General features: G+C 41.1%; 1 protein-coding gene across 2 annotated transcripts in view; it reads left to right on the top strand.

The window, feature by feature from the left end:
* pex14 (peroxisomal biogenesis factor 14) overlaps positions 1–26,722 on the top strand; it is a 335,420-nt gene that overhangs the window by 38,246 nt on the left and 270,452 nt on the right. The window contains exon 2 of one of the 2 annotated variants that reach the window (XM_059952238.1): positions 13,653–13,700. The exons of the other annotated variant lie outside the window; for it this stretch is intronic. Within the exon in view, the coding sequence (XP_059808221.1) occupies positions 13,653–13,700 (48 nt within the window). The remainder of the gene's footprint in view (positions 1–13,652; positions 13,701–26,722) is intronic. 2 annotated transcript variants of the gene reach the window in all.

Here is a 26,722-nt window from a genome sequence, read left to right as displayed (position 1 = left end):
CCACACTGGGACCACTGAACACAGTATTTGACCCTGACAGACGCACAGGCAAAGTGTTGCCTCACCTCGAAGGACTGTTTGCGGCCCTGAATGGTAGTGAGGGAGGTGGTGTAAGGGCAGGTGTAGCACTTGTTCTGCTTCCAAGGATAAGTGCCAGGAGGGAGATCAGTGGGGAGGGATGAATGGACAATGGAGACATGTAGGGAATGATCCCTGCAGAAAGCTGAAAGTGGGGGAAGGGAAAGATGTGCTTGGAGATGGGATAAAGTTGGAGGTGGTGGAAGTTTCAGAGAATTGTGTGTTGGACGTGGAGGCCTGTGGGGTGATAGGTGAGGACAAAAGGAACCCAGTCCCTGGTAGGGTGGCGGGAGGATGGGGTAAGAGCAGATGGAAGAGATGCAGTTGAGGGCAGTGTTGATGGTGAAGAAAGGGAAGCCCCTTTCTTTGAAAAAGGAAGACATCTCCTTCATTCCAGAATGAAAAGCCTCATCCTGAGAGCAGATGTGACGGAAACAGGAATTAAGAGAAGGGGATGGTTTATGATAAACGTTGGTGGATAAGCTGTCTCCAGAGATAGACAGTGAGATCGAGAAAGGGAAGGGAAGTGTTGGAACTGGACCAGGTGAATTTGAGGGAAGGGTGGAAGTTGGAGGCAAAGTGGATGAAATTGATTAGTTCAGCACAGGTGCAGGAAGTAGCACCAATGCAGTCGTTAATGTAGCATAGGAAACGTGCAGGACGATCATCAGTGTAGGCTTGGAACATAGACTGTTCCACGTAGCTGACAAACAGGCAGGCATAGCTGGGACTCGTGAGTGCCCATGGCTACACTTTTTGTTTGAAGGAAGTGGGAGGAGCCAAAGGAGAAATTATTTAGTGTGAGTACAAGTTCTGCTAGGTGGAGGAGAACTGGATGGGTCTGGTGTCTAGAAAGTAACAGAGAACTTGGAGACCTTTCTGGTGGGGCATGGAGGTGTAAGGAACTGGGACATCAATAGTGGAAATAAGATGATGGGGGCGAGGGAACCTGAAATCCTTGAAAAGGTCAGGAGCATGTGAGGTGTCACGGATGTAGGTAGAAAGGGACTGGACCAGGGGTGGGGGGATAAAACAAAGTTGAGGTATGCAGATATGAGTTCAGTGGGGGAGGAACAAGCTGAAATAATGGGTCTACCTGGTCAAGCAGGTTTGTGGATTTTGGGTAGGAGGTAGAAATAGGTGGGGGGTGGTGGATGGGAGATCCCCAGAGTCAGAGGGCTTTTCAAACAAATGCTTTTGAGGTGTTTGCTGTTGATATGTAAGAAAAGTGATAGTCAGAGCTCGGAGAAGCAGCATTAAGAAATAACCAGATGATCTACTTCCATTGTATAAATGGGTCAGAAATATTGTGCAGGGTACTTAGAATAAGCCTCCTGTTGTTTGAAATGCTACTGTGCCCTGCTCACCTAAGGAATCCATGTGGGTCCTTGGGTTGAATCTCAACCGACACTTATGAAAATTTGTATATGAACAGAACCTTTGTTCAGTTTTTACTCTACTCCAGGGTATCAATTTCCAGTGAAATTGATTCTGTAAGAAAATATGTGATGCTATCCCTTGTTTGCAGTGTCTCATTGCACTGGAAGAATCAAATAGTTGTCAACAGCTGATTTAAGGTTGATCATCTTTCAGCCTCCTAACTTTTTTTCTCTGATTGCAAAAGCTGGCGATAATATGATATTGTTTATTATATGGGAGAGTTAAAACTGAAGGGATTGTTGAATTTATCAAGACCTTTACAACAACAGACATCAATTTGAATCTATCCTTACAAACTATACCTTTAGGCAAATGAAGATTTAATGGCACTCTATTGTAATTACAGGATCTTCAGCCTGACTGTGTTGCCCAATGATGAGCTGGTTCCATCTGCGTTTGGCCCATAGTCCTCTCAACCTTTTCCAATTCATGTATTTATCTAGGTTGCTTTTAAATGTGGCTAATATGCCCGCTTCAGCACTATTTCTGGCAGCTCATTCCAAATATGCGCCACCCTTTCTGTGAAGAAGCTGCCCCTGATGTCCTATTTAAACCTCTCACGTCTGATCTTAAGCCTGTGCCCTCTTGTTTTTAAACATCTCTCTGGGGGAGAAAGACGGCGCTTTCATTCTGTCCATTCCCCTCATGTTTTTATATACTTCTGTTTCCTATGTTCTAAGGAATAAAGTCCTAGTCTACACATCCCCTCCTTGTAACTTGAGTTCTGAAGTCCAGACAACATTCTGGCAAATCCTTTTTGCAATCTTTCTAGTTTAAAACATCTTTCCTGTGACGGGGTGACCAAAAATGAGCACAATACTCCCAAGTGCAGCCTCACCATCATTGTATATAACAGCAGTATACCTTTCCAAGTCCTATACTCAACGGTGTCATTGATAAAGGTCAGTATGCTGAATGGTGTTTTTCACCTACCTCTGATGCTGCTTTCAGTAAACTATGTACTTGAACTCCAAGGTCCCTCTGTTCCACGATACTCTTGATGGCCTAACTACCCACTATAAGTCCTAACCTGGATTGTCTTCCCAAAACGTGATGTTCCCCACGTTTCCGAATGGAATGCCATTTACCAGTCCTTGGCTCATGTGGACATGCTCTTCTCATTGCTACCATTGAGGGAGGAGGTACAAGAGCCTGAAGAGACACACTCAACATTTCACAGGCAGCTTCTTCACCTCCACCATCAGATTTATGAATAGACAATGAATCCATGAACATTTCTTCAGTATTTTTCCCTCTCTTTTTGCACTCCCTATTTATTTTTCTATACAGTATACTTACTGTAATTTAGTTTTTATTACTATGTATTGCAGTGTACTGCTGTGGAAAACGACAAATTTCACAACAAATGTGATATTTATTCAGATTTATAGTTCACACACCTGCTTGATCTAGATCCCTTTGTAACATTTCATAACCTTCTACAATATCTACACCACCACCTGTTTTAATATCATTCACACACTTACTGTGCCTTCTACATTTATATCCAAGTCATTTATATAAACCAAAAATGACAATGGTCCCTGTGGGACACCACTAGACATGGCCCTCCAGTTGAGTCATAGAAAACTACAGCAGAAGCAGGCCCTTTGTCCCATCCAGTCTATGCCTAACCATTTAAATTGCTAGTCCCATCAATTTGCACCTGGACCATAGCCCTCCATATCCTTTCCATCCATGTACCTATCCAAGCTTCTCTTGAAATATTATGCTAGCAGCTCATTCCACACACTCACCACCCTTTGAGTGAAGAAGTTCCCCTTTAACATTTCACCTTTCACCCTTAACCCATGACCTCTAGTTGTAGTCCCACCCAACCTCTGGAAAAAGCCTGCTTGCATTTACTCTGTCTATACCCTAAAGAATTTATTGGACTTTTGCCTGGCCTTACCTGCTAGATCTTCCTCCTATCCATCTTTTAACCACCTAACTTTTTTCTTAAATATATTTCTAAACTTTTGTAAGTTGAGAGATTCACTAATTCCTAACTGTTTATGTTTAGTTTATGCCTTCCGCTTTACCTTAACTGAAGCCTCAGTATCTCTCATCAACCAGAGTTTCTCAAAACCTACCCGATTTTCCCTTCATCCTAACAAGAATTTGAAGGCCCTGGACTCTTGACATTAATTTTTATGGAGACTATTTCCATAAGGTACCTTCTCATCTGTTTTCTTCCCCCGTTTTCTCCTCCTGCCCTGTAGGTGGCACCCTTTGCCCTGGAATGGCTGCTGGTTGTAGTGATTCTCTGCAATCTACCCTGGAGCAATGGGCAATTAACTCTGTGTGGTTTTTATTTGGAATTGGTCCCCACCAAAGTCAGAATTAGACACATTATAAAGCTTATTTCTGGCTGCAGGCACATGGGTGTAGTGACAGGCATAGTGCGATATTTGTTGATTTGCGCATCGTCCTCAGTGATGCATTTACTTCAGAATCAGGTTTATTATCACTGATGTATGTTGTGAAATTTATCGTTTTGTGACAGTAGTACAGTGCAATACATAAAATACAGATTATAATAAGAAATATGAAACAAATATATTTTAAAAATCAAATTAAATAAATTGTCCAAGAGAGAGCAAAACTAGCGTGGCTGTGTACATGAGTTCATTGTCCATTTGGAATACTGGAGGGGAGAAAAAAAACTGTTTCTAAAATGTTGAGTGTATGCTTCAGACAACTGTACCTCTTCTCAGATAATAGTAATGAATCAGGTTTACGATCACTGACATATGTTGTGAAATTTATTGTTTGATGGCAGTGGGGGAAAAGCTGTTTCTGACACATTGGGTGTATGCCTTCAGGCTCCTCTATCTCCTCTCTGATGGTAGCAATCTCCTTAATGATGGGTGCTGCCTTTTTGAGGAATCGCTGCTTGAAAATGTCTTTGATACTGTGGAGGCTAATGCCCATGATGGAGATGGCTGATTTTATAACCCTCTGCATCTTCTTTTGGATCCTGTGCAGAGGCTCCTCTGCACCAGACGGTGATACAACACTCAGAGTGTTCTCCATGATACATCTGTGGAAATTTGCCAGACTCTTTAGTGACTTGACAAATCTTCTCAAACACCTAACGATGTATGCTCAGTGGCCATTTTAGATACTGTATTTGCATTAATTAATTACCTAATGATTAGCCAACCATGTTCAAAGTACATTTACTATCAATGTGTGTATATATATACAACCTTGATATTCTTCTCCTTATTGGCAGCCACAAAAAAGAGGCATCCAAAATAACCCTTTTTTTAAAAAAAGACCTTCAAATACCCACTGTGTTTATATAAAAAAAGAACAAATGGTGCAAACAATAAAAAGTAAGCAAGTAACATTCAGACTAGAGTTCATGAAAGTGAGTTCACAGCCATGAAGCCAGTTCATTGTTGCAGCTGGTTCAGGAGCCCATTAGTTGCAGACCACAGCCTCAGTTCAGTGCAAAGACAAGCAAATCTCGCCAAACAGTGAGCTCAACACTGGCCCAGTGCTTAAATTGGCCAAACATCGCCTCGTTCCTCACTCATGGACCCAGCCCTGCTGCTTTGATACACTCTCAGGCCTGGGCCCTGCTTCCTTGATTTGGCCCATTCTCAATCTTTCTAATCTGGCCCGGCACTTAAATCAGTCAAATATCAGCTTGTTCCTTGCTCTTGGGCCCAGGCCCCACGGCCTTGACTTGGATTTGCGGCTTCAAATTGGCTACAGTCTGCTCCAGCAACGCCCAAACATTGATTTGCTCCTTGCTGTTGAACCTGGGCCCCACAGCCAAATCACAACCATTCTGCACCTTTGAGACTTCAGTTTATACTGCAAAAATGCCAGTACATAATGGGTTCATGAGCCCAGTTCTGAATGAGGAGTTACAGGGTATTGACTGCAGTGATCGTTATGCAGAAAAAGTATGAATGATAGAGTAGTTTGCTGTCAGTAAGGCAATGCTGTTTCTCATCTGTGCCATCTTAAACCAGACAACTCAATGTAGACATGTCTCAAACGTGCAGACATGGTCAAAAGATTCAATTGTTCAGACCAAACATCAGAATGGGGAAGAAATGTGATACAAGTGATTTTGACTGTGGAATGATTGTTGGTGTCAGACGAGGTGGTTTGAGTATTACTGATTTCCTAGGATTTTCATGCAAAGCAGTCTCTAGAGCTTATAGAGGATGGTGCAAAAAAAAAACCAAAAAGCATCCAGTGAGTGGCAATTCTGTAGGTAAAAAAAGCTTTGATAATGAGAGTTGTCAGAGGAGAATGGCTAAACTGTTTCAAGCTGACAGGAAGGCAGCAGTAGTTCAAATTACAAAAGTGGTGTGCGGAAGAGCATTTTTGAATGCACGACGCATCAGACATTGAAGACCACACCTGGGTTCTACTCTATCTAATAAAGTGAGTGTAATACAACACTGGGCCAGAGAGAATCCATACATTGGTTAACATGAGGAAATCTGCAGATGCTGGAAATTCAAGCAACACACACAAAATGCTGGTGGAAAGCAGCAGGCCAAGCAGCATCTGTAGGGAGAAGCTCTGTCGACGTTTCGGGCCGAGACCCTTCGTCAGGACTAACTGAAAGGAAAGATAGAGATTTGAAAGGGGGGGGGGGGAATGTGAAATGATAGGAGAAGACCATACATTGGTTCTTCACTTAATTTCAGTAATATTTTTGGCCACGAAGTCCAAGTCAGATTGGATTTGCATGGGCCACGTATTATTGGTTGAAAAACAAAGCTTTTCAACAGAACAACCTGATTCAGCAACGTTTCCATTGTTTTTTTTGAGTAAATTATTTACACATAATGGCCTTCTTTGGAAGTTAAAGAATATGCATCAGTTTTATTAAATAGATTCTTCACTGTATTCAATTAAGCCTCTTATTAGCATTGTGTCAGCATGTTGTCAAATGATAAAGGAGGCTTCCTTGTGTTTGTACAAAGGAAGTTTGAATACGTGGCACAAACAATACACATCGGAATACCTGGAATTATGACAGATTTACCACCTGCGATTGAAGTCAAGTAACCCATTCATGCCCCTGAACTGCATTTGCTCTCACCACTTTCGCTTAATATATTGCAACCTTGTTTGCTTCCTGCACTTTTTTTGTTGTATTGTGAAACTCCATTTTGCAGAGCATTTATTACCCAAGAATTTCTGTACGGATAATTCAGTCAGTATCAGTGGTAGTGCATTGCTGCCAGTAACCTCTCCAGCATCCCCACTTAGTAACAGACACAAAATGCTGGAGGAACTCAGCAGGCCAGGCAGCACTTGTGGAAAAGGGTAAAAGTTTCATGCCGAGACCCTTCATCAGGACTTCATCACCACTTAGTTCTGAAATTTACATTTATGGATGGTGGTGACAGTCATTTCATTGTTCACGTGCAAGCATAAGTAACGGGAGATTTCTCTCTTTTGGTTCCAGTTATAATTAAAGCTCTGTTTCAGTTATCTCTTTGAGGATTTCTCTTATAAACACTGGAAATTTTGACTGTTTTCTTTTGTTGCATGGTGTGCAACAGTCTCTGATCAGAGTCTGCTAACTGCTAACTGCCACGTCACCTCAGCATACTATAGCAGTCCCCTGTGGCTAAGGGTGAGTTTTCCCTGTCTATTAAATGTTGTAGCTGGGGAGTTCTGTGGGAGCAATCAGCCAACATGTGTGGTATAAACACACATACACGACGGACTTGAGGAAAAAACAAAACACCTGTGAGTGTAACACCTGAGGGGACTGTTTGATTTATTTTTCAGTAAAGTTTAGTCTCCTGTTGTGTGTTTTTTTTTGAGTAAAGTTGTTTCTGTGAATCCACCCACACCACTGTCATCCCATGTCAAAAGCACAGAAGTGGGCCATTTGGTCTGAGTAGTCCATGCTGTAGTTAATGCTACACATGAGCCTCCTCCTCACAACTTAATTTCAAGCCAATTAGCAGTTCTGTCAATTCCTTTCTACCTTGTGCCCATCCCACTTCCCATCAAGAGCATCTGAACTCCCTGACTTAATTGCAGGCAGTGGTCTCTGGTTATGAATGACTACCGGACAAGTCTATGCTGCACAGAGTTCCCATGAGATCCAACATACCTTGAAAAAGTGCCTTGAAAAAGTGTTCAGCCACCACAACTAGCAGTATTTTCACACTTTACTGTCTTATCTTCTCATCTTCATTTAAAATATATTGAAGTAGGATTTTTTGAGCTCAGTGTAGTCCGTCATGAAAAAGTGGAAAAAATATGAAACCATTGGCATACTGCCTAGGTCAGGCTGCTCCTCTAAACTCAGTTGCTGGAGAAGAATGGCACTTGTAAGAAGGCAACTATGACAGTCGCTCTGAGTGAGCTGTAGAAGACAGTGGCTGCAACTGGAGATGAAGCTGATGGTTCCACAGTCTCTAAAGCGTTGTACAAAAAGGGTATGTATGGAAGAGTGGCAAGGAAGAAGCCCTGGATTTAAAGCATATCCTTGCCTTTAGACTTTGCAAAGTATCATGAAGAAGATGCTGTTAAGATGTGTAAGACTGCCTTGTGAGCAGATGGGAGTAAAATGGAATCTTTTGGCTGCAACAGTAAGCAGTACGTGTGGCTTAAATCTAACACTGTGCAGTAGTGAGCTAACACCATCCCTACTGTAAAGTATGCTGAAGGTAGCGTCATGCTATAGGGATGCCTTTTAGCAGCAGGGACAGGCAATCTGGTCAGTTTTGATGGGAAGATGAATGCTGGTAAATAGAGAGAGATCCTGGATAAAAACCTGCCAGGCTCTGCCAGAAAGTTTAAACTGGAGAGAAAGTTTGTCTTTCAGTAGCACAAGGACCCAAAATACACTGCTAGAGTAACCATGGAGTGGCTTCAAATGAAGAAAAAAGATGCTCTTGAGTGGTCCAGTCAGAGTCAATCGAACATCTCCAGCAAGACCTCAAGAATGCTGTCCACTCCCACTCCCCAACTAACCTGGCACAGCTTGAGCAATTTTGTAAGGAGGAATGTGCAAACCTTGTTCCATCACATTGTGCAAAGCTAATAGACATCTCCAAAAAGACTGTAATAGCTGTGAGAGGTGGTTCAACTAATTGGTGAGCGAAAGGGGATGAACTTTCTGTTCATCTTTTGAACTGAGAATGTGATTCATAAATAAATATTCTGACTTAAATTGATCAAAATCCTTGGTTGTAATACTCATTTTTATAAACAAAGGGTTGGGGTTGAATACTTTTACAGGTTACCTTATGTATATTTCTTCCGACAGACAACAGAACAAGTTTTCCTTCTCCACTTATTGTTTTTTAAAATCATACACTATGTGCTTTTGATATCATCAATTCTAATACTGTAGAGGTATAATTAGCATTGTCTATTTTCCAATGGGGACAAAATCAACATATGGTCTATATTTTAAAAAAAGACCGTTTGTTACCCAGAAACAGCTTTGTACACAAGGTGAAAATGAGTTCCAGATTCTGATCTAAGTAATTTCTTCTGAATTCCTGATTGAATTTGTTAATGACCATGTTATTTATAACACCTGGATCTAGAATTTTTGACTTTTTCAGTTCCTGTCAGGGAGTTGGTGACACCCTCACACAATTCTAAGCAATTCTGGTGCTGGTGGCCAGTTCTGAATTCTACAGGAATTTGAACATTTAAAATACTAGCAGAACTTACAAATAAAACCAATAACATTTTTAAGCTTTGGTTGTGAACCTTTAAGATTCTCATTGCACGTTTAGAGAGATGTTAATAAGGTTGAAAGAGCACCGAGAAAAATTACAAGGAAGATTGAATAGGTTAGGATTTCCTTCCTTGGAAAGTAGAAGATTGAAGAGGAGATTTGATGGAGGTGTTAGGGTGTTGCACTTTGGGAGGAGAAACCAGGTTAGATCTTGCCCAGTGAGTGGTAGGGTATTGAAGAGTGTGGTAGAACAAAGGGATCTGGGAATACAGGTCCGTAGTTCATTGAAAGTGGCATCACAGGTAGATAGGGTTTGTTTTAAAAAAAACAGGAATTTGGATGTAATGTTGAAGTTGTATGAAATATTGGTGATGCTAATTTGTGGCATTCTGTTCAGTTTTGGTCACCTACCTACAGGAAAGCTGTAAATAAGATTGAAAGAGTACAGAGAAAATTTACAAGGATGTTGCTGGGACTAAAGGACCTGAATTATCAGGAAAGTTTGAATAGGTTAGAACATTATTGTTAAGAACTTGGAAGATCGAGGGGAGATTTGATAGATATATACAAAATTATGAGGAGTATAGATAGCGTAGATGCAAGCAGGTTTTTTTCCCACGGAGGCCGAGTGGCACTACAACCAGAAATCATGGGTTAAGGGTAAAAGGTGAAAAGTTTAAGGGGAGCATGAGGGCAGTCTTTACTCAATGGGTCATGAGAGTGTGGAATAAGCTGCCAGTACAAGTGGTGCAGATGAGCTTGATTTCAACATTTAAGTAAAGTTTGGGTAGGTACATGGATGGTAGGGATGGAAGGCCATTGTCCTGGTGCAGGTTGATGGAAGTAGGCAGATAAAATGGTTTCCACATGGACTAGATGGGCCGAAGGGCCTATTTCTGTGCTGTACTTTTTTATGATTCTATGTTGCCTGGCAATTGCAGAATGTTGCCTTATGGTCATTGTTCCTGGTAAATCTTGGATCTGTCAGAATGGAGGTGGACAGGAATTAGGGAATGATCCCACCTGGCCATCCTTGCTGATTAGTTTTGCATAGTATATCCTGCTTCCTTGTAAAGTTGACAGAAGTACTTTTTTTTTGTTTATGGAAAAAGTTCTGGTCCTATGGACAGCATTTTTACACTTAAAGCAAACCTACGGAAAGCTAATTTTTCAGTTGGTGATGTCCTATCTGTCAGTATGTCCCTGCTGTGTATATGCTGACTTTTGGTTATCCTGCCATTTCAAAAGTTCTTTGTCAGTGGGAAAGCACCCTGAAGGCACGATGCAAATGTGTTTGAGGGTTTTTGAAAGTTTAACACAGCAGCACAGAGTCGAGCTTAGATTCAGGAACAGTAGCTGACGGTGAGGATAAGAGCAAGTTGGAGTGGCTTTGATGGCTGTCATTTTGATTTAGACTTGGTCCTTGTGCTTGGATGCAGATTGTCTTATCCTCTGCTTGAGAATTCAAGATGTACCTTTGTAGTAGGGAGTAATGGCATGGGGGACCTCTCAGGAATAAGTTCTTAAAACAAGGAATTCCAATTTGCTTGAAGAGACGGGTGCTTGATTTTCAGGGAGATATATATGGATTGTGAAATGGCTCCTTTTGCAGTATTTATCACTTTGAATAACATGTTTATTCCTCCATTACACTTGTGTTTTTTTTAGCATAGTGCCATTTGAAATTTTACGAGTCATAGTAGAGCTCTGAAATAGGTAACCTTTAAGTAGACTAGAGCAATGTTTCTATTTGGTTACATAGCAACCCAAGTCTGTGTAGATTCTCAAATTGTTAGATAGACATGATGTGAACAAAAGCTTTCATTGCAAATGACACAGGAGCCATTTTTGGGCAGTCCAACGTTTGTTCAATGTCATGGCTCAGCTAAGTTTTTAAAAAGTTGGACAAATTGGTAACACAGAGATTTGGCCATCTCAGAACCAAGTGAAATATCGCTGAAACATTTGTTGCTTTGCAGCAGCAGTACAGTGCCATAAATAAAAATACTATAAATTACAAAAAGAAATATATATAAAAAATAATTTAAATAAGTAGCACAAAAAGAAAGCAAAAATAATAAGGTAGTGTTCATGTTTGGTTTATTGTTCATTTAGAAATCTGATAGTGGAGGGGAAGAAGCTGTTCTTAAAGCTTTGAGTGTGTGTCTTCAGGCTCTTGTACCTTCTGTCTGGTAGTAATAAGAAGAGAACAGGTCCTGGGTGATGGGTGTTCTTAATGATGGATGCCGCTTTTTTTTCGAGGCATTGCCTTTTAAAAGCATTTCTTTCTTCTTGAACAGTAGACAGTCCCTCAAGATGGAGGATAACTTGCTTCCACTCTGGTTTTCCAAGTTACTAATTGACAATGAGTGAAACAGACTCTTCCACAGATGGGATAGTAGGTAGCTGAAGAGGCAATTAGCTGCTGAAGTGGAGCTCTGTTTCTGGCACTTGCACAGGGCTTCCACAACCAATGAATGGTCTCAATGCCAAAGTCAAAGTATGTCTATGTTACCATAAACTACCTGGAGATTCATTTTCTTGCAGGCATATTGAGGAAAATAAAGAAATACAATAGAATTTATGAAAAACTATACATAAACAAAGACTGACAAGCAACCAATGTGGAAACCAAAATTAAAAATAAATAATACCAAGAACACAAATTTGTTGAGTCCTTGGAAGGGAATCTATATAGATTGTGGAATCAGTTTAGAGTTCAGGTGAGTGAAATTATCCACACTGGTTCAGGACCCTGATTGTTGTAGGGTAGTAACTGTTTAATACCATCCTTAAATACCCCTTTGCCACTTTAATGTTCATTGGCCAGAGGTTCCCAGGAGCCAGTGGTGATGTTAAAGTTCTGTTCTTCATTCTTTCTGTTTGTCCATCTGATAAAGAATTGTAAAGTTATTGTGCCAGAGTAATTACACAACTAGTTTTAAAAGGTGATGTTTCAAACGCTGTAACCATGGTTTGAAATTGAGCAGCTTTTGAATGTCTTTGATATTGATGAATTCACTTTAACTTCAGGCTCAAAAGCAATAAAACCCATAGGAGTTGGTACATTGTTTTGTGCAACTGCTTTAAACATTGCAAATTCCCATTAAGGCCCAGTGCATGGGCAGTTTGGAGAAAGTTGCATGCTTCATTAGACACCTACTTATTTACACAGAGATTGTTGGTGCCACTGGATTCAAAAGTGTAACCATACCCTCTTCCAAGGTCCTTTCACTTTCTATCTTGGTCTTAGATTAGATAAACACTAAAAGGCAGAAGAAAATAAGGCAGGCTGTGGTTTTCCTAGCAACTATTCATTTCCTTATTAAGACATGAAATTCTGCTTAAAATAAATAATGGGAAGCCTCTTGGAATTACCTTTAAAGTAGAATTAATCCTCGTTTGGTATCAAAATGTTGAAACCTAACGTGTTTATTCTCACTGTGTCTGGGTAATGTAGAGATGAGTTCTCACTTGTGTTTAGCTCATACTTTGGTGATGTCACTGAGCCATGTACAAGAATGCTTATTCCCCACTTACTACTGCACAGTTAGTAGCCGCAGGAAGTGAAAAGATAGCGGGCCTTGGTGTGGAGCTTAAATTGTCCCAGGTGGTTCAGGCAAACACACTTAATGTGCTATGGCAGAGTAGTGGTGAGGTGCAAATCTCAAACAAATTTTCCTTTGCTACATTTTCTTAAGTGGAGAATTAAAGATTTTTTTGCAGAAAAATGGAAGAGAACTTCCTACCTGAATCAGAATCAGGTTTAATATCAACGCCATATGTCGTGAAATGTATTGGTTTGCAAAAGCAGTACGTAATTTAAAACCTTGTTAATTATAATTAGAAATATATATAAAATGTAATTAGTGCAAAAAAAAAGAAAAAAAATAATGAGGTAGTGTACATGGTTACATTGTCCATTCAGAAATCTGATGGCAGAGGGGAAGAAGCTGGTCCTGAATTGTTGAGTGTGTGTCTTCGGGCTCCTACACTTCCTTCTTGATGGTAGCAATGAGAAGAGGACATGTCCGGGGTGAGGGGGGTCCTTAATGATAGATGTTGCCTTTTAGAGGCGTTGTCTTTTGAAGATGTCCTCAGTGCTGGGGAAGCTAGTGCCCTTTACGGACGGCTGGCTGATTCATTCCCAAGTCGTTAGCAAAGGTTAATAGAACCTGACAGATAATTGTCAGTGTTACAGAAGATACCACTACTGTTGAAAAGAAAGAAAATGATAAAACTAAGGGAAATGGGGAAGATTCATTGTCTAGACTCTATAGGCAGGTTTCCTGCTTCAATAGTACTTCTAATTTTCTACCAAGTACTTTGTCCAGCCTTCACAGAATTATGTTCCTAACTGTAACATGTCAATCAGGATGATGTAGTTCTGTTTTCAGTCCATCCTGTAGATGATGCTCTAACCTAATATTTATTCTGTTTGCAGTCAGAGTCGCCTCCAGCAAGGGAGGAAGGTGTGCCAAGGGAGCAGCTGGTAAGTCGTCAAACATTCTCGAAACTGTGTTTATGGAAAGTTTTCATGACAATAGCCTGCTCATAAACACAATGTTTTAGATGAGAAATTACTTTCTCGAAAATTCCACAGAACTTTGAGTCTTTGTTTACCGTGTGCCAATCCGGGTGAAATTGTGTTATGCAGTTGCAAGGGACCAAACAGGCACAGTTGCTTTATCCTACAAAAACAAGTTGTGACATTATTGAAGTGCCACTGATTTTTTTTTATTATTCCTATAAGAATTCTGACTGTGTATTCTCATTAGGCCATTGGTGTTTAGGAGAGCATTGAAGGTCCTCTAAAACTAGTGGTTATCAGGGCTTCCTTCATCATGTCAGTTGACTTCCTCTCAGTTTTTACTCCTGTTAGTCATGCAACTCCCAGGTGGAGACTCAGGAATACCATCGCACTAAGATGTAGAAGGATTCTTCATTCCTGTTTCTCTAACAGTTTTGTTTTTACCAGTCAGGGTTGTTGGCCCTGAACCTGGAGGACCAGTGGATCCCTCTTAGTCTGTCCTCTACCCTTTTGACCTGTTTTGTGTGGGGACCCCTGCTAAGTGGCAAAGTACAAGGCCTTGACTCCAGCCAATATGGCTCTCCAGGTCTTTGAGGCACACACGCCTCCCAACCACAACAAGGTTGTGGTCCTTTTGGAGAATTCTCAGCAGAAAATGTACTTTTTGCTTTGGTTGGGATGTCTTGACATTAAACACAAGACTAGCAAAAATAGTTGCTTTGCAGCTTCTACAGAGTTCCTTGTCCCAGACATTATGCTAAATCCTGATGAATGGTCTCAGTGTGAAACGTCGACTGTTCATTCCCCTCCATGGTGCTGCCTGAGATGCTGAGTTCCTCCAGCATTTTGTGTGTTGCACTTAGCTAAATTTCATACTTGGTAACACATCAGTCAGGGTATTGGGCAGGTCCTAGCAGACTGGAAGACAGCAAAAGTCATGGCACTTTTTAAGAAAGGACGTAGGCAAAAGACGGGTAACTATAGGCCAGTTAGCTTAACATCTGCAGTCGGGAAAATATTTGAAGTTGTCTTTTAAAGAAGAAATAGCGAAACATTTAGAAAGGAGTGGTCCCATTAGACACATAGCATGGATTCAGAAAGGGCAGGTCCTGTTTAACAAACTTACTGGAGTTCTTTGAGGACATAATGAGTGCAGTGGATGGAGGGGAACAGGTGGATGTCATATTTTTGGATTTCCAGAAGGCGCTCGATAAGGTGCCTCACAAGAGACTTATAAATAAGATACGGATGCATGGAGTCAGAGGAAGTGTATTGGCATGGATAGTGGATTGGTTAACCAATAGAAGGCAGAGAGTTGGTATAAGTGGGTGTTTCTCCAGTTGGCAGTCAGTGGTGAGTGGGGTGCCACAGGGGTTGGTGCTGGGCCCGCAGCTGTTTACCATTTACATTGATGATTTGAAAGAGGGGACTGAGTGTAGCGTAGCAAAATTTGCTGATGACACTAAACTGAGTGGAAAAGCAAATTGTACAGAGGATGTGGAGAGTCTGCAGAGGGATACAGATAGGTTAAGTGAGTGGGCCAAGGTCTGGCAGATGGAATACAATGTTGGTAAATGCGAGATCATCCACTTCGGAAGGAATAATAAAAGTGCAGATTATTATTTAAATGGTGAAAGATCGCAGCAGGCTGTTGTGCAGAGGTACTTGGGAGTGCTTGTTCATGAATCGCAAGAAGTTGGCTTCCAGGTGCAACAGGTTATTAAGAAGGCAAATGGAATGTTGGCCTTCATTGCTAGAGGGATTGAATTCAAGAGCAGGGAGGTCATGCTGCAACTATACAGGGTACTGGTGAGGCTGCATCTGGAGTACTGTGTGCAGTTCTGGTCTCTGTACTTGAGGAAGGACATACTGGCTTTGGAGGCAGTGCGGAGGAGGTTCATCAGGTTGATTCCAGGGATGAAGGGGTTAACCTATGAGGAGAGATTGTGTTGCCTGGGACTATACTGTCTGGAGTTCAGAAGAATGAGAGGAGATTTATAGAAACATACAAAATTTTGAAAGGGATAGATAAGATAGAAGTAGGAAAGTTGTTTCCATTGCTAGGTGAGACTAGAATTAGGGGACATTGCCTCAAGATTCAGGGGAAAAGATTTAGGATGGAGATGAGGAGAAACTGTTTTTCCCAGAGAGAGGTGAATCTATGGAATTCTCTGCCCAGTGAAGCAGTTGAGGCTTCCCTACTAAATGTATTTAAGAAACAGTTAGATAGGTTTTTACATAGTAAGGGAATTAATGGTTATGGGGAAATGGCAGGTAGATGGAGCTGAGTTTACGGACAGATCAGCCATGATCTTATTGAATGGTGGGGCAGGCTTGATGGGCCAGATGGCCGACTCCAGCTCCTATTTCTTATGTATTGAGTTTAGGCATAGGGACAATGCTGCAGTTATACAAGTCACTGGTGAGACCCCATTTGGAATATGGTGTACAGTTTTGGTCACCATTGTAGGAAAGACATTGTCAAGCTGGAGGGGCTGCAGAAAAGATTTACGAGAATTGTTCTGGATTAGATGGCTTGAGTTATGGGGTGAGGTTGGCTACGCTGGATCTTTATTCCCTGGAGTCTAAGAGAATGAAGTGTGACCTCCAGAAGTTTTTAAGTTCATGAGGGATGGATATGGAAGTCATTTCCCAAGGATGTGGAGTTTAAAATGAGGGAGCACAAATACAAGAGGGGAGAAATTTCTTTACACAGTGGGTAGTGAGTACTTGGAATGAGCTGCTGGAGGAAGTGGGTGAGATGGGTACAATTGCCACACCTAAGAGGTATTTAAATAATTACATGCAGGGGAAGGGCTTGGAGGGCTCTGGGCTGAATGCAGGCAACTGAGACTAGCAAGGAGGATGCTGTGGTTGGCATGGACCAGATGGGCCACAGGGCCTGTATCCATGCTGTGACACCTGGAGTTTGGGAGATTTGGACATGCTTAATGGACTTGAATGGCTTTTTCTCTTCAATCAAAACATGCTAGAAACACTCAGCAGGTTTGGGAACATCTGTAGAAAGAGAAACTGTTAATATTTCGGGTCAAGGATCCTTTTCTCTTTTACTTTCTGTTAACTTAAACTTGCAGTACATCTTTAAAACTGGTTGTTCTGAGAGTATCAGAATCAGGTTTATTATCACCGGCATGTGACATGAAATTTGTTAACTTAGCAGCAGCAGTTCAATGCAATCCATAATATAGAAGAGGGAAAAAAAACTAAAATAAAATAATAAATAAATCAATTACAGTATGTGTATATGGAGTAGATTAAAAATGTACAAAAACCAGAAATACTGCATATTCAAAAAAAAAGTGTGGTAGTGTCCAAAGGTTCAATGCCCATTTAGGAATCGAATGGCAGAGAGGAAGAAGCTGTTCCTGAATCACTGAGTGTGTGCCTTCAGGCTTCTGTACCTCCTACCTGATGGTAACAGTGAGAAAAGGGCATGCCCTGGGTGCTGGAAGTTCTTAATAATGGACACTGCCCTTCTGAGACACCATTCCCTGAATATGTCCTGGGTACTTTGTAGGCTAGTACCCAAGATGGAGCTGACTAGATTTACAACCTTCTGAAACTTCTTTTGGTCCTGTGCAGTAGCACCCCTCCAACCCCCCCCCCTCCCCCATATCAGACAGTGATGCAGCCTGTCAGAATGCTCTCCACAGTACATCTATAGAAGATTTTGAGTGTATTTGTTGACGTGCTAAATCTCTTCAAACTCCTAATGAAGTATAGCCGCTGTCTTGCTTCCCTTATAACTACATCGATATGTTGGGACCAGGTTAGATCGTCAGAGATCTTGACACCCAGGAACTTGAAACTACTCACCCTCTGTACTTCTGACCCCTCTCTGAGGATTGGTATGTGTTCCTTTGTCTTACCCTTCCTGAAGTCCACAATCAGCTCTTTCGTCTTACTGATGCTGAGTGCCAGTTTGTTGCATTAAGTCTGTTGTTATGATTTCTGAATTCATTATTTCCAACTTCTGTTGCTTTTCTGAGAATCGATTGTTTACTAATGTGTATCTTATTGACATTATCTTACATTTCAGCCCAAGAGAATAACAGTTTACTGCAATTAAAATAAAGTTACATTAATAAAGAATTAGAGCTAGGACTTTTATTGTTCTTCAAGGATGTACTGAAATAACAGGATGTACTTCACGTTTGTAATTTTTTCAAGTGGCTAATTTTCATTCATTAGCTTAGAGGTTAGTCTTTTACAGGAAAAAAAATGAATTTGCATCTTACCTGGAGGTGGGTACAGATTAAATAATTAATTACTGGTATATTTTTGTGCCTTCTGATGGTTTTTGAAAATAAGACATTATTAGAAGCTGAGATTTTTTTAACAGCCGTTTTGCCAATTAGCATGCGGTATCAAGGATAGTGAAAACCCTGGAGCTTTTTAAAAAAAACAGTTCTAAGAAGGTGGGTGCTGCTGGCAAGGCCAGTAATATTTTCCTTCTTTTATTGCCCTTGAGGTGGTTATGAGCTGCCTTCTTTAACTGTAGGATGTCCTGAAGTTGGTGCATTGTCCTTAATTAGTCAGGAGACTGAGTTCAAGAGTTACGAGGCATTGTTGCAACTCTATAAAACTCAGGTTAGACTACAGTAATGTGTTCATTTCTGTCCACCTCACAGGAAGAATGCGGAAGCGTTAGAGAGGACGCAGAAGAGATTTAGCAGGATGCTGACTGGATTAGAAAATTTCTTGTGAGTGTAGGTTGAGTGAAGTAGGACTTTTCTTTTTGAAGTGAAGGAGAATGAGAGATGTACTAATATTAAGAGGCATAGATTGAATGGACTGCCAAAGATTTTTTCCCGGGATGAAAATGGTTAATACGAGGAGGCATAATTTTAAGGTAAACACAAAGTACACTGCAGATGCTGTGGTCAAAGCACCATGTACAACAAGCTGGAGGAACTCAGCAGGTCGGGCAGCATCCGTGGAAACAAGCAGTAAACGTTTCGGGCTGAGACCCTTCGTCGGGACTGAAGAAGGAGGGGGCAGGGGCCCTATGAAGAAGGTGGGGGGGGAAGGGGGAAGGTGCCAAGTGAAAAACCAATCAAAGGAGAGATCAAGGGGTGGGGGAGGGGAAGCTTGGTAACATGCTTTCTGGCTCAACAAGCCCACGTTGCCCAATTATGTCCATGTGACTTACAACTCTGTACATCTTTGGAATGTGGGAGGAAACCCATGCATTCACAGGGAGAACGTATAAACTCCTTATAGACAGCAGTGGAACGGAACCCAGGTTGAAAATGCTGCGCTATGCTTACTGCTGCGCTACTGTGCCATCCTCCTTAGACTTAAGGCAATTGGTAGAGCTGTTGTTTTACAGTAAGGTGGCAGTAACTCAGATAATCACGTGTTACAATAGTAGTGTGCAGAATGCACAGCACATACAGCAGTCAAAGACCACACTGGATTCCATTTCCTGACAAAATAAAGTTCCACTGAGTGTATTGCCTCTGACAACAGGTTTGTTGTCATTTCTCAACTCTATTCATCTAAACACCTTCAGCAGTAAAACCTTTCTGCTTTTTTTAAACTCACATTATCAATGATTGAAAGCTTCCACTTCCATTTTCTTTCTCCATCTTTTGAGAATTGGAGTTAAGAATGTTTAGTTTCCCAGCTTGCTCTGACTGAACCCAACTTTCTATTAAGTGAACATCACCCCATAAGTAAACTAATGCTTAGAGATGCTGGCCTCATTTAGGCACTGGGATCTTTTCATCAATTCCACGCGTTAATAATCTGCAGTACTTGCCATATCTTGTATGATCTTAAAAATAGCATGGAAAAGGTTTAAAGTGATTAGGCTAGGGTTAGATAAGATGGCTGCTGCGTCATGTGGCATGTTGGACTGGAAGAGCCCTGTTCCGTGCTATATCTATAAATAAAATAAATGTTTTGGGAAGCAGAACTTTGAAAGACTTGGGGAAATCATTATCTGACACTGAACTATCAAATTTTAGTGGTCAGAAAGGCCAAGCAGTAATCATGACTTTATTGAGAAATGCAGCACAAAAAGCCTATGCTGCCCAATTACAACCATGTGACCACCTAACCCATCTTTGAAATGTGGGAGGAGATTGGAGTATCAGGAGGGAGCCCCAATACTTACGGGGAGAACATACAGTACAAACTCCTTACAGTCAGTGGTAGGAATTGAACCTGTATTGCTGGATCTGTAGTCACGTTATGCTGGGTTCAACATTACCATGCTGCTCCGGACTCTATCCATGACGCCTTGAAAATCAATGTTAGTCTGCCAGCACATCGAGATGTCCCTGGAGGAATACTGATGACTGGCACGTTTCAGAAAGTGGGCACGTACTGAGGGACACACTGAAGTTTGGTGTAGAGGGGCAAGAGTGTAGGGTTCTTGTACTACTGGAGAGGCAGGGGCCCCTCAATTATTGTAGTAGTGTACCACCCCAGGGGGCCAAATGAGTGACAGCAGTGCTATTGATATGTATGAATATAATAGAACAGTATGAAAAGAAGAAACAGGCATTGCATGGTTTATTCTTGTATATACTTTTTTTCATTATGAGTAAAATTAATGTTATACGCCTTGAAAATCAACTAACAGCAAGTGCAACTAAGTCCTGAGCCGAAATGTTGACTGTTTACTCTTCCATGGATGCTGCCTGACCTGTTGAGTTCCTCCAGTATTTTGTGTGTCAAGTGCAACTAAGAGCACGTTTTCTACATTCGTTTACCGCGAGAACACTGAAGATCTCGTCAATTCATGGATGAAGCTGGAGAAGGTGAAGCCAAGAATTCCTGAGAGCGGCTTCTGGATCTCTTTATTTTTTGGAGTGCATATAATGGACGAGCTTGCCTGGTCCCTCAACAAAGTTCGAAGTCAATTTATTATCATAGTACATATATGTCACCATATACAATCCTGAGATTCATTTTTGTGGATATACTTAATAAATCTGCAGAATAATAACCATAACAAAATTGATGAAATACTGTCGAACTTGGGCATTCAGCCCGAGTGCAGAAGACAACATCCAGTACAAATACAAAAAGAGGAAATAACAGTAATAGATAAATAAGCAATAAATATCAAGAATGAGGAAGAATTCTTGAAAGTGGTTGAGGTGTTGTAACTGTTCCTGAACCTGATAGTGTGATCTGAGGTTCTTGCACCTTCTTCCTGATGGCAGCAGTGAGAAGAGAGCATGTCCTGTATGGCAGGGGGCCCTGGTGTTGGATGCTGCTTTCTTGTGACAACATTTCATGTAGATGTGCTCAATGGTTGGGAGGGCTTTACCTGCGATGGACTGGGCCATATCCAGTACATTTTGTAGGGTTTTTAGATATCATGCTGAATCTCCACAACATCACCTCTTTGGTGTAAAAAAGCACAGCAGCCTCTCTACTTCCTGAAGTGAGTGAGGCATCAAACCTCCCCATTTTAACCAATTTTTTTTGTTAGGAGCACCATCCTGAAAGCTGCATCACCAAGCTGAATTGCAAGGCACCTGTCCGTAAGTCCCTACAAAGGATTGCGAGAACTGCTGAGAGGATCATCAGGGTCTTTCTTCCATCTATCATAAATATTATTGAGAGCACTGCTAATGCAAGGCCCTTAGCATTGTCAATGATCCCTCATCCAACAATCTCCTTGACTACCCCTCTTCCCCTCACCACCAGGCAGGAGGTACCGAAGAATTAGGACAAGAACTATAAGGATGGGAAATAGCTTCTTCCCTCCCCCAGGCTACAAGACTACTGAACTCCTTGCACCACCTAGTTCTCATCACATATGAGGTGCTTGTAGCATTATATTGTTTACTTTTTAACTTGTATCATTCACGCACCTTAACTTGTGGTAATATTACCTTATTTATATGTACTGTGTTGTGCACCTTGGTCTGGAGGAACATTGTCTTGTTTGCACGGTTGAATGACAATAAACTGCGTATGAGCATATTGCAGATGTTGTTAGTTTGAAGGAGTAATGACCGTTAACAATGACCGTTCACTATAGTTAAAATGGTGGAATCCAGACCATTACTACCTACTTGGCTGACAAGATGGCAATAGATCACTTTGCTGGCAGGGTGTTAATTGATCCTGTAATGCACATCTACACAGCTACAAGAAGCAGCCATAGAACTAGTGAAAGTTATTTTTATCACCAGCACCTCATTTGAGGCTCAGTACTATATTTATATGATGGATGCCAAGTAATGATGTTCTGTCTGAGACAGCGACATAAAGATTGCTGTTGTTGAAATCTATACTGTTCAGCAATTTTAAACTATAACTAGAAATATCTTGTCACTTAATATATTGTGCATTCTTTATTTGTAAAAGCAAACCACTTTGTAACTGTGTAGTTGGTGACTACTGTGCATTTAAACCATCATTGCCTGCTGAAGAGTTTTGACTGGTGTTATTGTACTCTGGTCTTTTGTCAGATTTCGCAATTTTTAAAAATTCAGTTCAGCATCTGGCTTAGAGAACTTTCTCATTCATCCTTTTGATGCTATGGATTAAAGCAAAGAAGTTGGCTCTTTGCCATTTTGTTTATCCTCAGTATGGACCAAAACGATCTCCCTTTATCATCTTCTTTTGTCTTTGGTTAAATACTAACCTTTTGTTTTAACATGTGCAATGATTTCTGCATTAAGAATCTTCTCCCTTAAACACACACAAAATGCTTGAGGAACTCAGCAGGCCAGGCAGCATCTATGGAAAAAAAATCGACGTTTTGAACTGAGACCCTTCATTAGGACTGGAGAAAAAAGGCGAGGTCAGAGTACAAAGGTGGAGGGAGAGGAGGACGAAATACAAGGTGGTAGGTGAAACTGGGAGGGGTAGAGGTGAAAGAAAGAGCTGGGAAGTTGATTGGTGAAAGAGAAAGGGCTGGAGAAGGGGGAATCTGATGGGAAAGGATAGAAGGTCAAGGAAGAAAAAAGAGGGAGGAACACTGGTGGGAAGTGATGGGCAGATAAGGATACAAAGTGAGAGAAGGAAATGGGAATGGGGAATGTTGAAGGAGGGGGGCTGCCATTTACCGGAAGTTTGAGAAATCGAAGTTCATGCCATCAGGTTGGAGACTACCTTGACGGAATATAAGGCGTTGCTCCTTCAATGTGAGTGTGGCCTTTATCCCAACAGTGGAGGAGGCCATGGACTGACATGTTGGAATGGGAATGGGAAGTGGAATTAAAATGGGTGGCCACTGGGAGATTCTGCTTTTTCTGGCTGATGGAGCATAGGTGCTCGGCGAAGTGGTCTCCCAGTCTATGTCGGGTCTCACCAATATACAGGAGGCCACACTGGGAGCACCGGATACAGAAAATGACCCCAACAGTCTCACAAGTGAGGTGTCACTTCCCCTGGTAGGACTGTGTGGGGCCTTGAATGGTAGTGAGGGGGGAGGTGTAGGGGCAGTTTTAATCCTCTCCCTTTCTTGATTTTGATTGACTAGTCATCATGGACTATTCACAGAGAGAATAACTTAAGGAAAAAAAAAGCTATCTTAAATTTCTTCTGGATCTCTCATTTCCCAGGGTAGAAATAGCTAATACGAGAGGGCATAATTTTAAGGTGATTGGAGGGGAGTATATGGGGGATACCCTTCACCAGGCTTGGAAAGGAAGAGGGGCAGAAACCAGAATAAGAAGGTGCAGGGAAGGGGAGGAGTAGGAGCTGTCAGTTGAGAGAGAACATGGGTGAGGGAGGATAGGATGAAGTGGGGGGGGGGGGGGAATGTCAAAATTAACTTTTTTTTCCTCCCCACACAGAGTGGTGGGTGCGTGGAATGCCCTGCCAGAGGCGGTGGTAGAAGTAGATGCATTAGAGATATTTAACAAGCTCTTACGGAGGCAGATAGAATAATGGACGGAAGGGTTGAATTCATCTTAGAGTAGTTTAAAAGATCGGCACAACATCTTAGGCTAACGGGCCTGTTCTGTGCTGTAATGTTCTACATTCTTGCAACTAACTCCTTTAAATAACACATTTCTCAGCCTATAATTCTTGGAAACTGAAAATTACCATACATTGTCCTGGTAAATCTATGTCATACTTTATCAGCTTTTCTATAAAAGTGATCTAGAATTGGACAGTAGTTTAACTGTAGTCTATTTTTCATTGCTCACTTACTCTGTGGTATTTATAAAACTCATTGCTGTTGCCCTTTTGGCTATATCTACATGCATTCCACACATTAATGAATAAGAAGATAGATAGATTTGCATTTAAATTACACAAATCACTTCCCTTTCAGGTTGTTGCAATGCTTTACAAGTAATGCACTACCATTTGAAGTTAAGGAAATGCAGCAGTGAATCTATTAATAGAGGCTTGCTCTCACAACTAGTTTTAGAAGAGTGATTATAGAAAGATTTTAAACTTAAAGATCTTTAAAAAAGATCTTTACAAGTACAGGGTGTAAAAAGGGCCCGTAGGATCATTGGGGACCTGAGTCACCCCAACCACAATCTATTCCAGCTACTACCATCTGGGAAAAGGTACCGAAGCATAAAAGCCAGGACAGGACCAACAGCCTCTGGGACAGCTTCTTCCACCAGGCTATCAGACAGATTAACTCAGACTGATTTGAGAGTATTCTATGTTACATTGACTGTTCTGTTTATTATAAGTTATTATAAATTACTATCACATTTAGACAGCGATGTAACAAAGATTTTTACTCCATGTATGTGAAGGTTGTAAGAAGTAAAGTCAATTCAATTCAAAAACAATCTTTAAAAAAAAGATTCACAAACACAAAAAAATCTGCAGATGCTGGAAATCTGAGTCAAAACACGCACAGAGCTGGAGGAATTTAACAGATCAGGCAGCATCTATGGAAATGATTAAACAGAATGTTTATTCATTTCCTTAGATGCTACCTAACCTGTTGAGTTCCTCCAACATTTTGTGTGTTTTGCCTTTAAAAAGTGACTATCAGTTTTAGTTACGTTGAATTAAAGTGAGTATTGACGAAGATGATACTTTATCTACCAACCCCCAGAATACCTCCTTACTCTAATCCAGTTTTCCTGAATGCTTTTATAATTATCCTTGCTCTTCAACAAAACTTCTCTTTAAGCAGAAGCGCCTGTAATGTGCTGTACTATTCTATGTTCTATATGCTTTCAGGGAATGTTGAGATTATATTCCTTCTGTATAATATCAAATCTTCCAAATATACTGATAATGGCTCCAACAGTCATAAGTGGCACGCCTAAAATTTATTTGCTGTTATTTTCCTTTCAAGCATTTTTTTTTAAATGAATGGTGCAAAGTTTTCTTTTAACCCACATTTTAATTTTCTAATAAGCCTCCTCTAACAATTCAGATTGGATACCTTATGAAGATCCATATATTCTAATAATTACATGTTCTTTATTTCTTTAAGTGAAATGAAATGCCCATTTACTTCCTCCCTTACTTCCATTTAGGGCCCCAAACAGCCCTTCCAGATGAAGCAACACTTCATCTATGAAACTTTTGGGGTCGTCTACTATATTCAGTGCTCCCGATGCGGCCTCCTCTGCATTGGTGAAACCCGGGGTAAATTGTGAAACTGCTTTATGGAGGACCTCTGCTTCATCTGCCAAGAGCAGAATTTCCTTGTTGCCAACCATTTTAATTTCTATCCCCATTCCCATTCCAACATGTTGTTCCATGGCCATGATGATTTTGTTTGCCATGATGATGCCACTCTCATGGTACAGGAGCAACATCTGGGTAGCCTCCAGGCTGATGGTATGAACATCTTCTCCTTCTGGTAAAAATTCCCCTCCCCTTTCTGTCATCTTCCGTTTCCTACTCTGCCCTCTCTTCAGCTACCTATCACCAGAGAGTGGACGATGTGAGAAAGAGGAGGAGGCCCGGTGCCCCCCCTTCTCTTTCTCACATCGTCTACTCTCTTCTCCCATCAGATTTCTTCTTCTCTAGCCCTCTCAACTCCTTTCTTGCCTTCTCTGCATAACCTTTGACACCCTAACTAATCAAGAACCTGTCAACCTCTGTTTTAAATATACTCAATTGTGTGGCCTCCACCGTAGCCTGTGGCAATGAATTCCACAGATTCACCACCATCTGGTTAAAGAAATTCCACCTCATCTCTGTTCTAAATGGATGTCCTTCTAGTATGAGGCTGTGCCCTGTGGTTTGAGACTCAACCACGATAGGAAACATCTTCCCCACACTCACTATCTAGACCTTTCAACATTCGATAAATTTAAATGAGAGACCCACCCCCCCATTACTCTAGCCATCAGCAAGTACAGGCCCAGAGCCATCAAATGCTCTTCATACATTAACCCTTTCGTTCCTGGAATCATTCTTTTGAACCTCCTTAGGATTCCCTACAGTGCCAGAACCATGTTCTTATCCTCTACCCCTCTCAAAATGAATGTTAACATTGCATTTGCCTTCCTTACCACTAACTCAACATGGAAGTTAATCTTCAGGGATTTTTACACAAGGACTTTTAAATCCCCTTCAACCACCAAATTTTGAATTTTCTCCTAGTTTAGAAAATAGTCTACATATTTATTCCTTCTGTCAAAGTATATATACACTTCCCTACACTATATTTCATCTATCACTGCTTTGCCCATTCTCCCAATTTGTCTAAATCCTTTTGTAGATTCCCTGCTTCCACAACACTACTTGCCCCTCCACCTATCTTTGTATCATCTGCAAACATTCACATATAACACAAAAAGAGGTAGACTTAACACCAACCCCTGTAGAACAGCACTAGTCATTGGCAGTCAACCAGAATAGGCCCACTGTATTCTCACTCTTTGCCTCCTGCCAATCAGCCAATCTTCTATCCAAGCTACTACCTTTACTGTAATACCATGCAATAAGGGCTATTATCTTGTTAAGCAATCTTATGTGCAACACACCCTCAAAGGCCTTCTAAAAATCCAAGTAAACAACATCCACTGACTATGTATTTTACCTGATATTTT

This window comes from Hypanus sabinus, chromosome 27, assembly GCF_030144855.1.
Source record: "Hypanus sabinus isolate sHypSab1 chromosome 27, sHypSab1.hap1, whole genome shotgun sequence".
Classification (NCBI taxonomy): domain Eukaryota; kingdom Metazoa; phylum Chordata; class Chondrichthyes; order Myliobatiformes; family Dasyatidae; genus Hypanus; species Hypanus sabinus.
The sequence above is the reverse complement of the archived record's forward strand: the minus strand, read 5'-3'. Positions and strand labels throughout refer to the sequence as shown.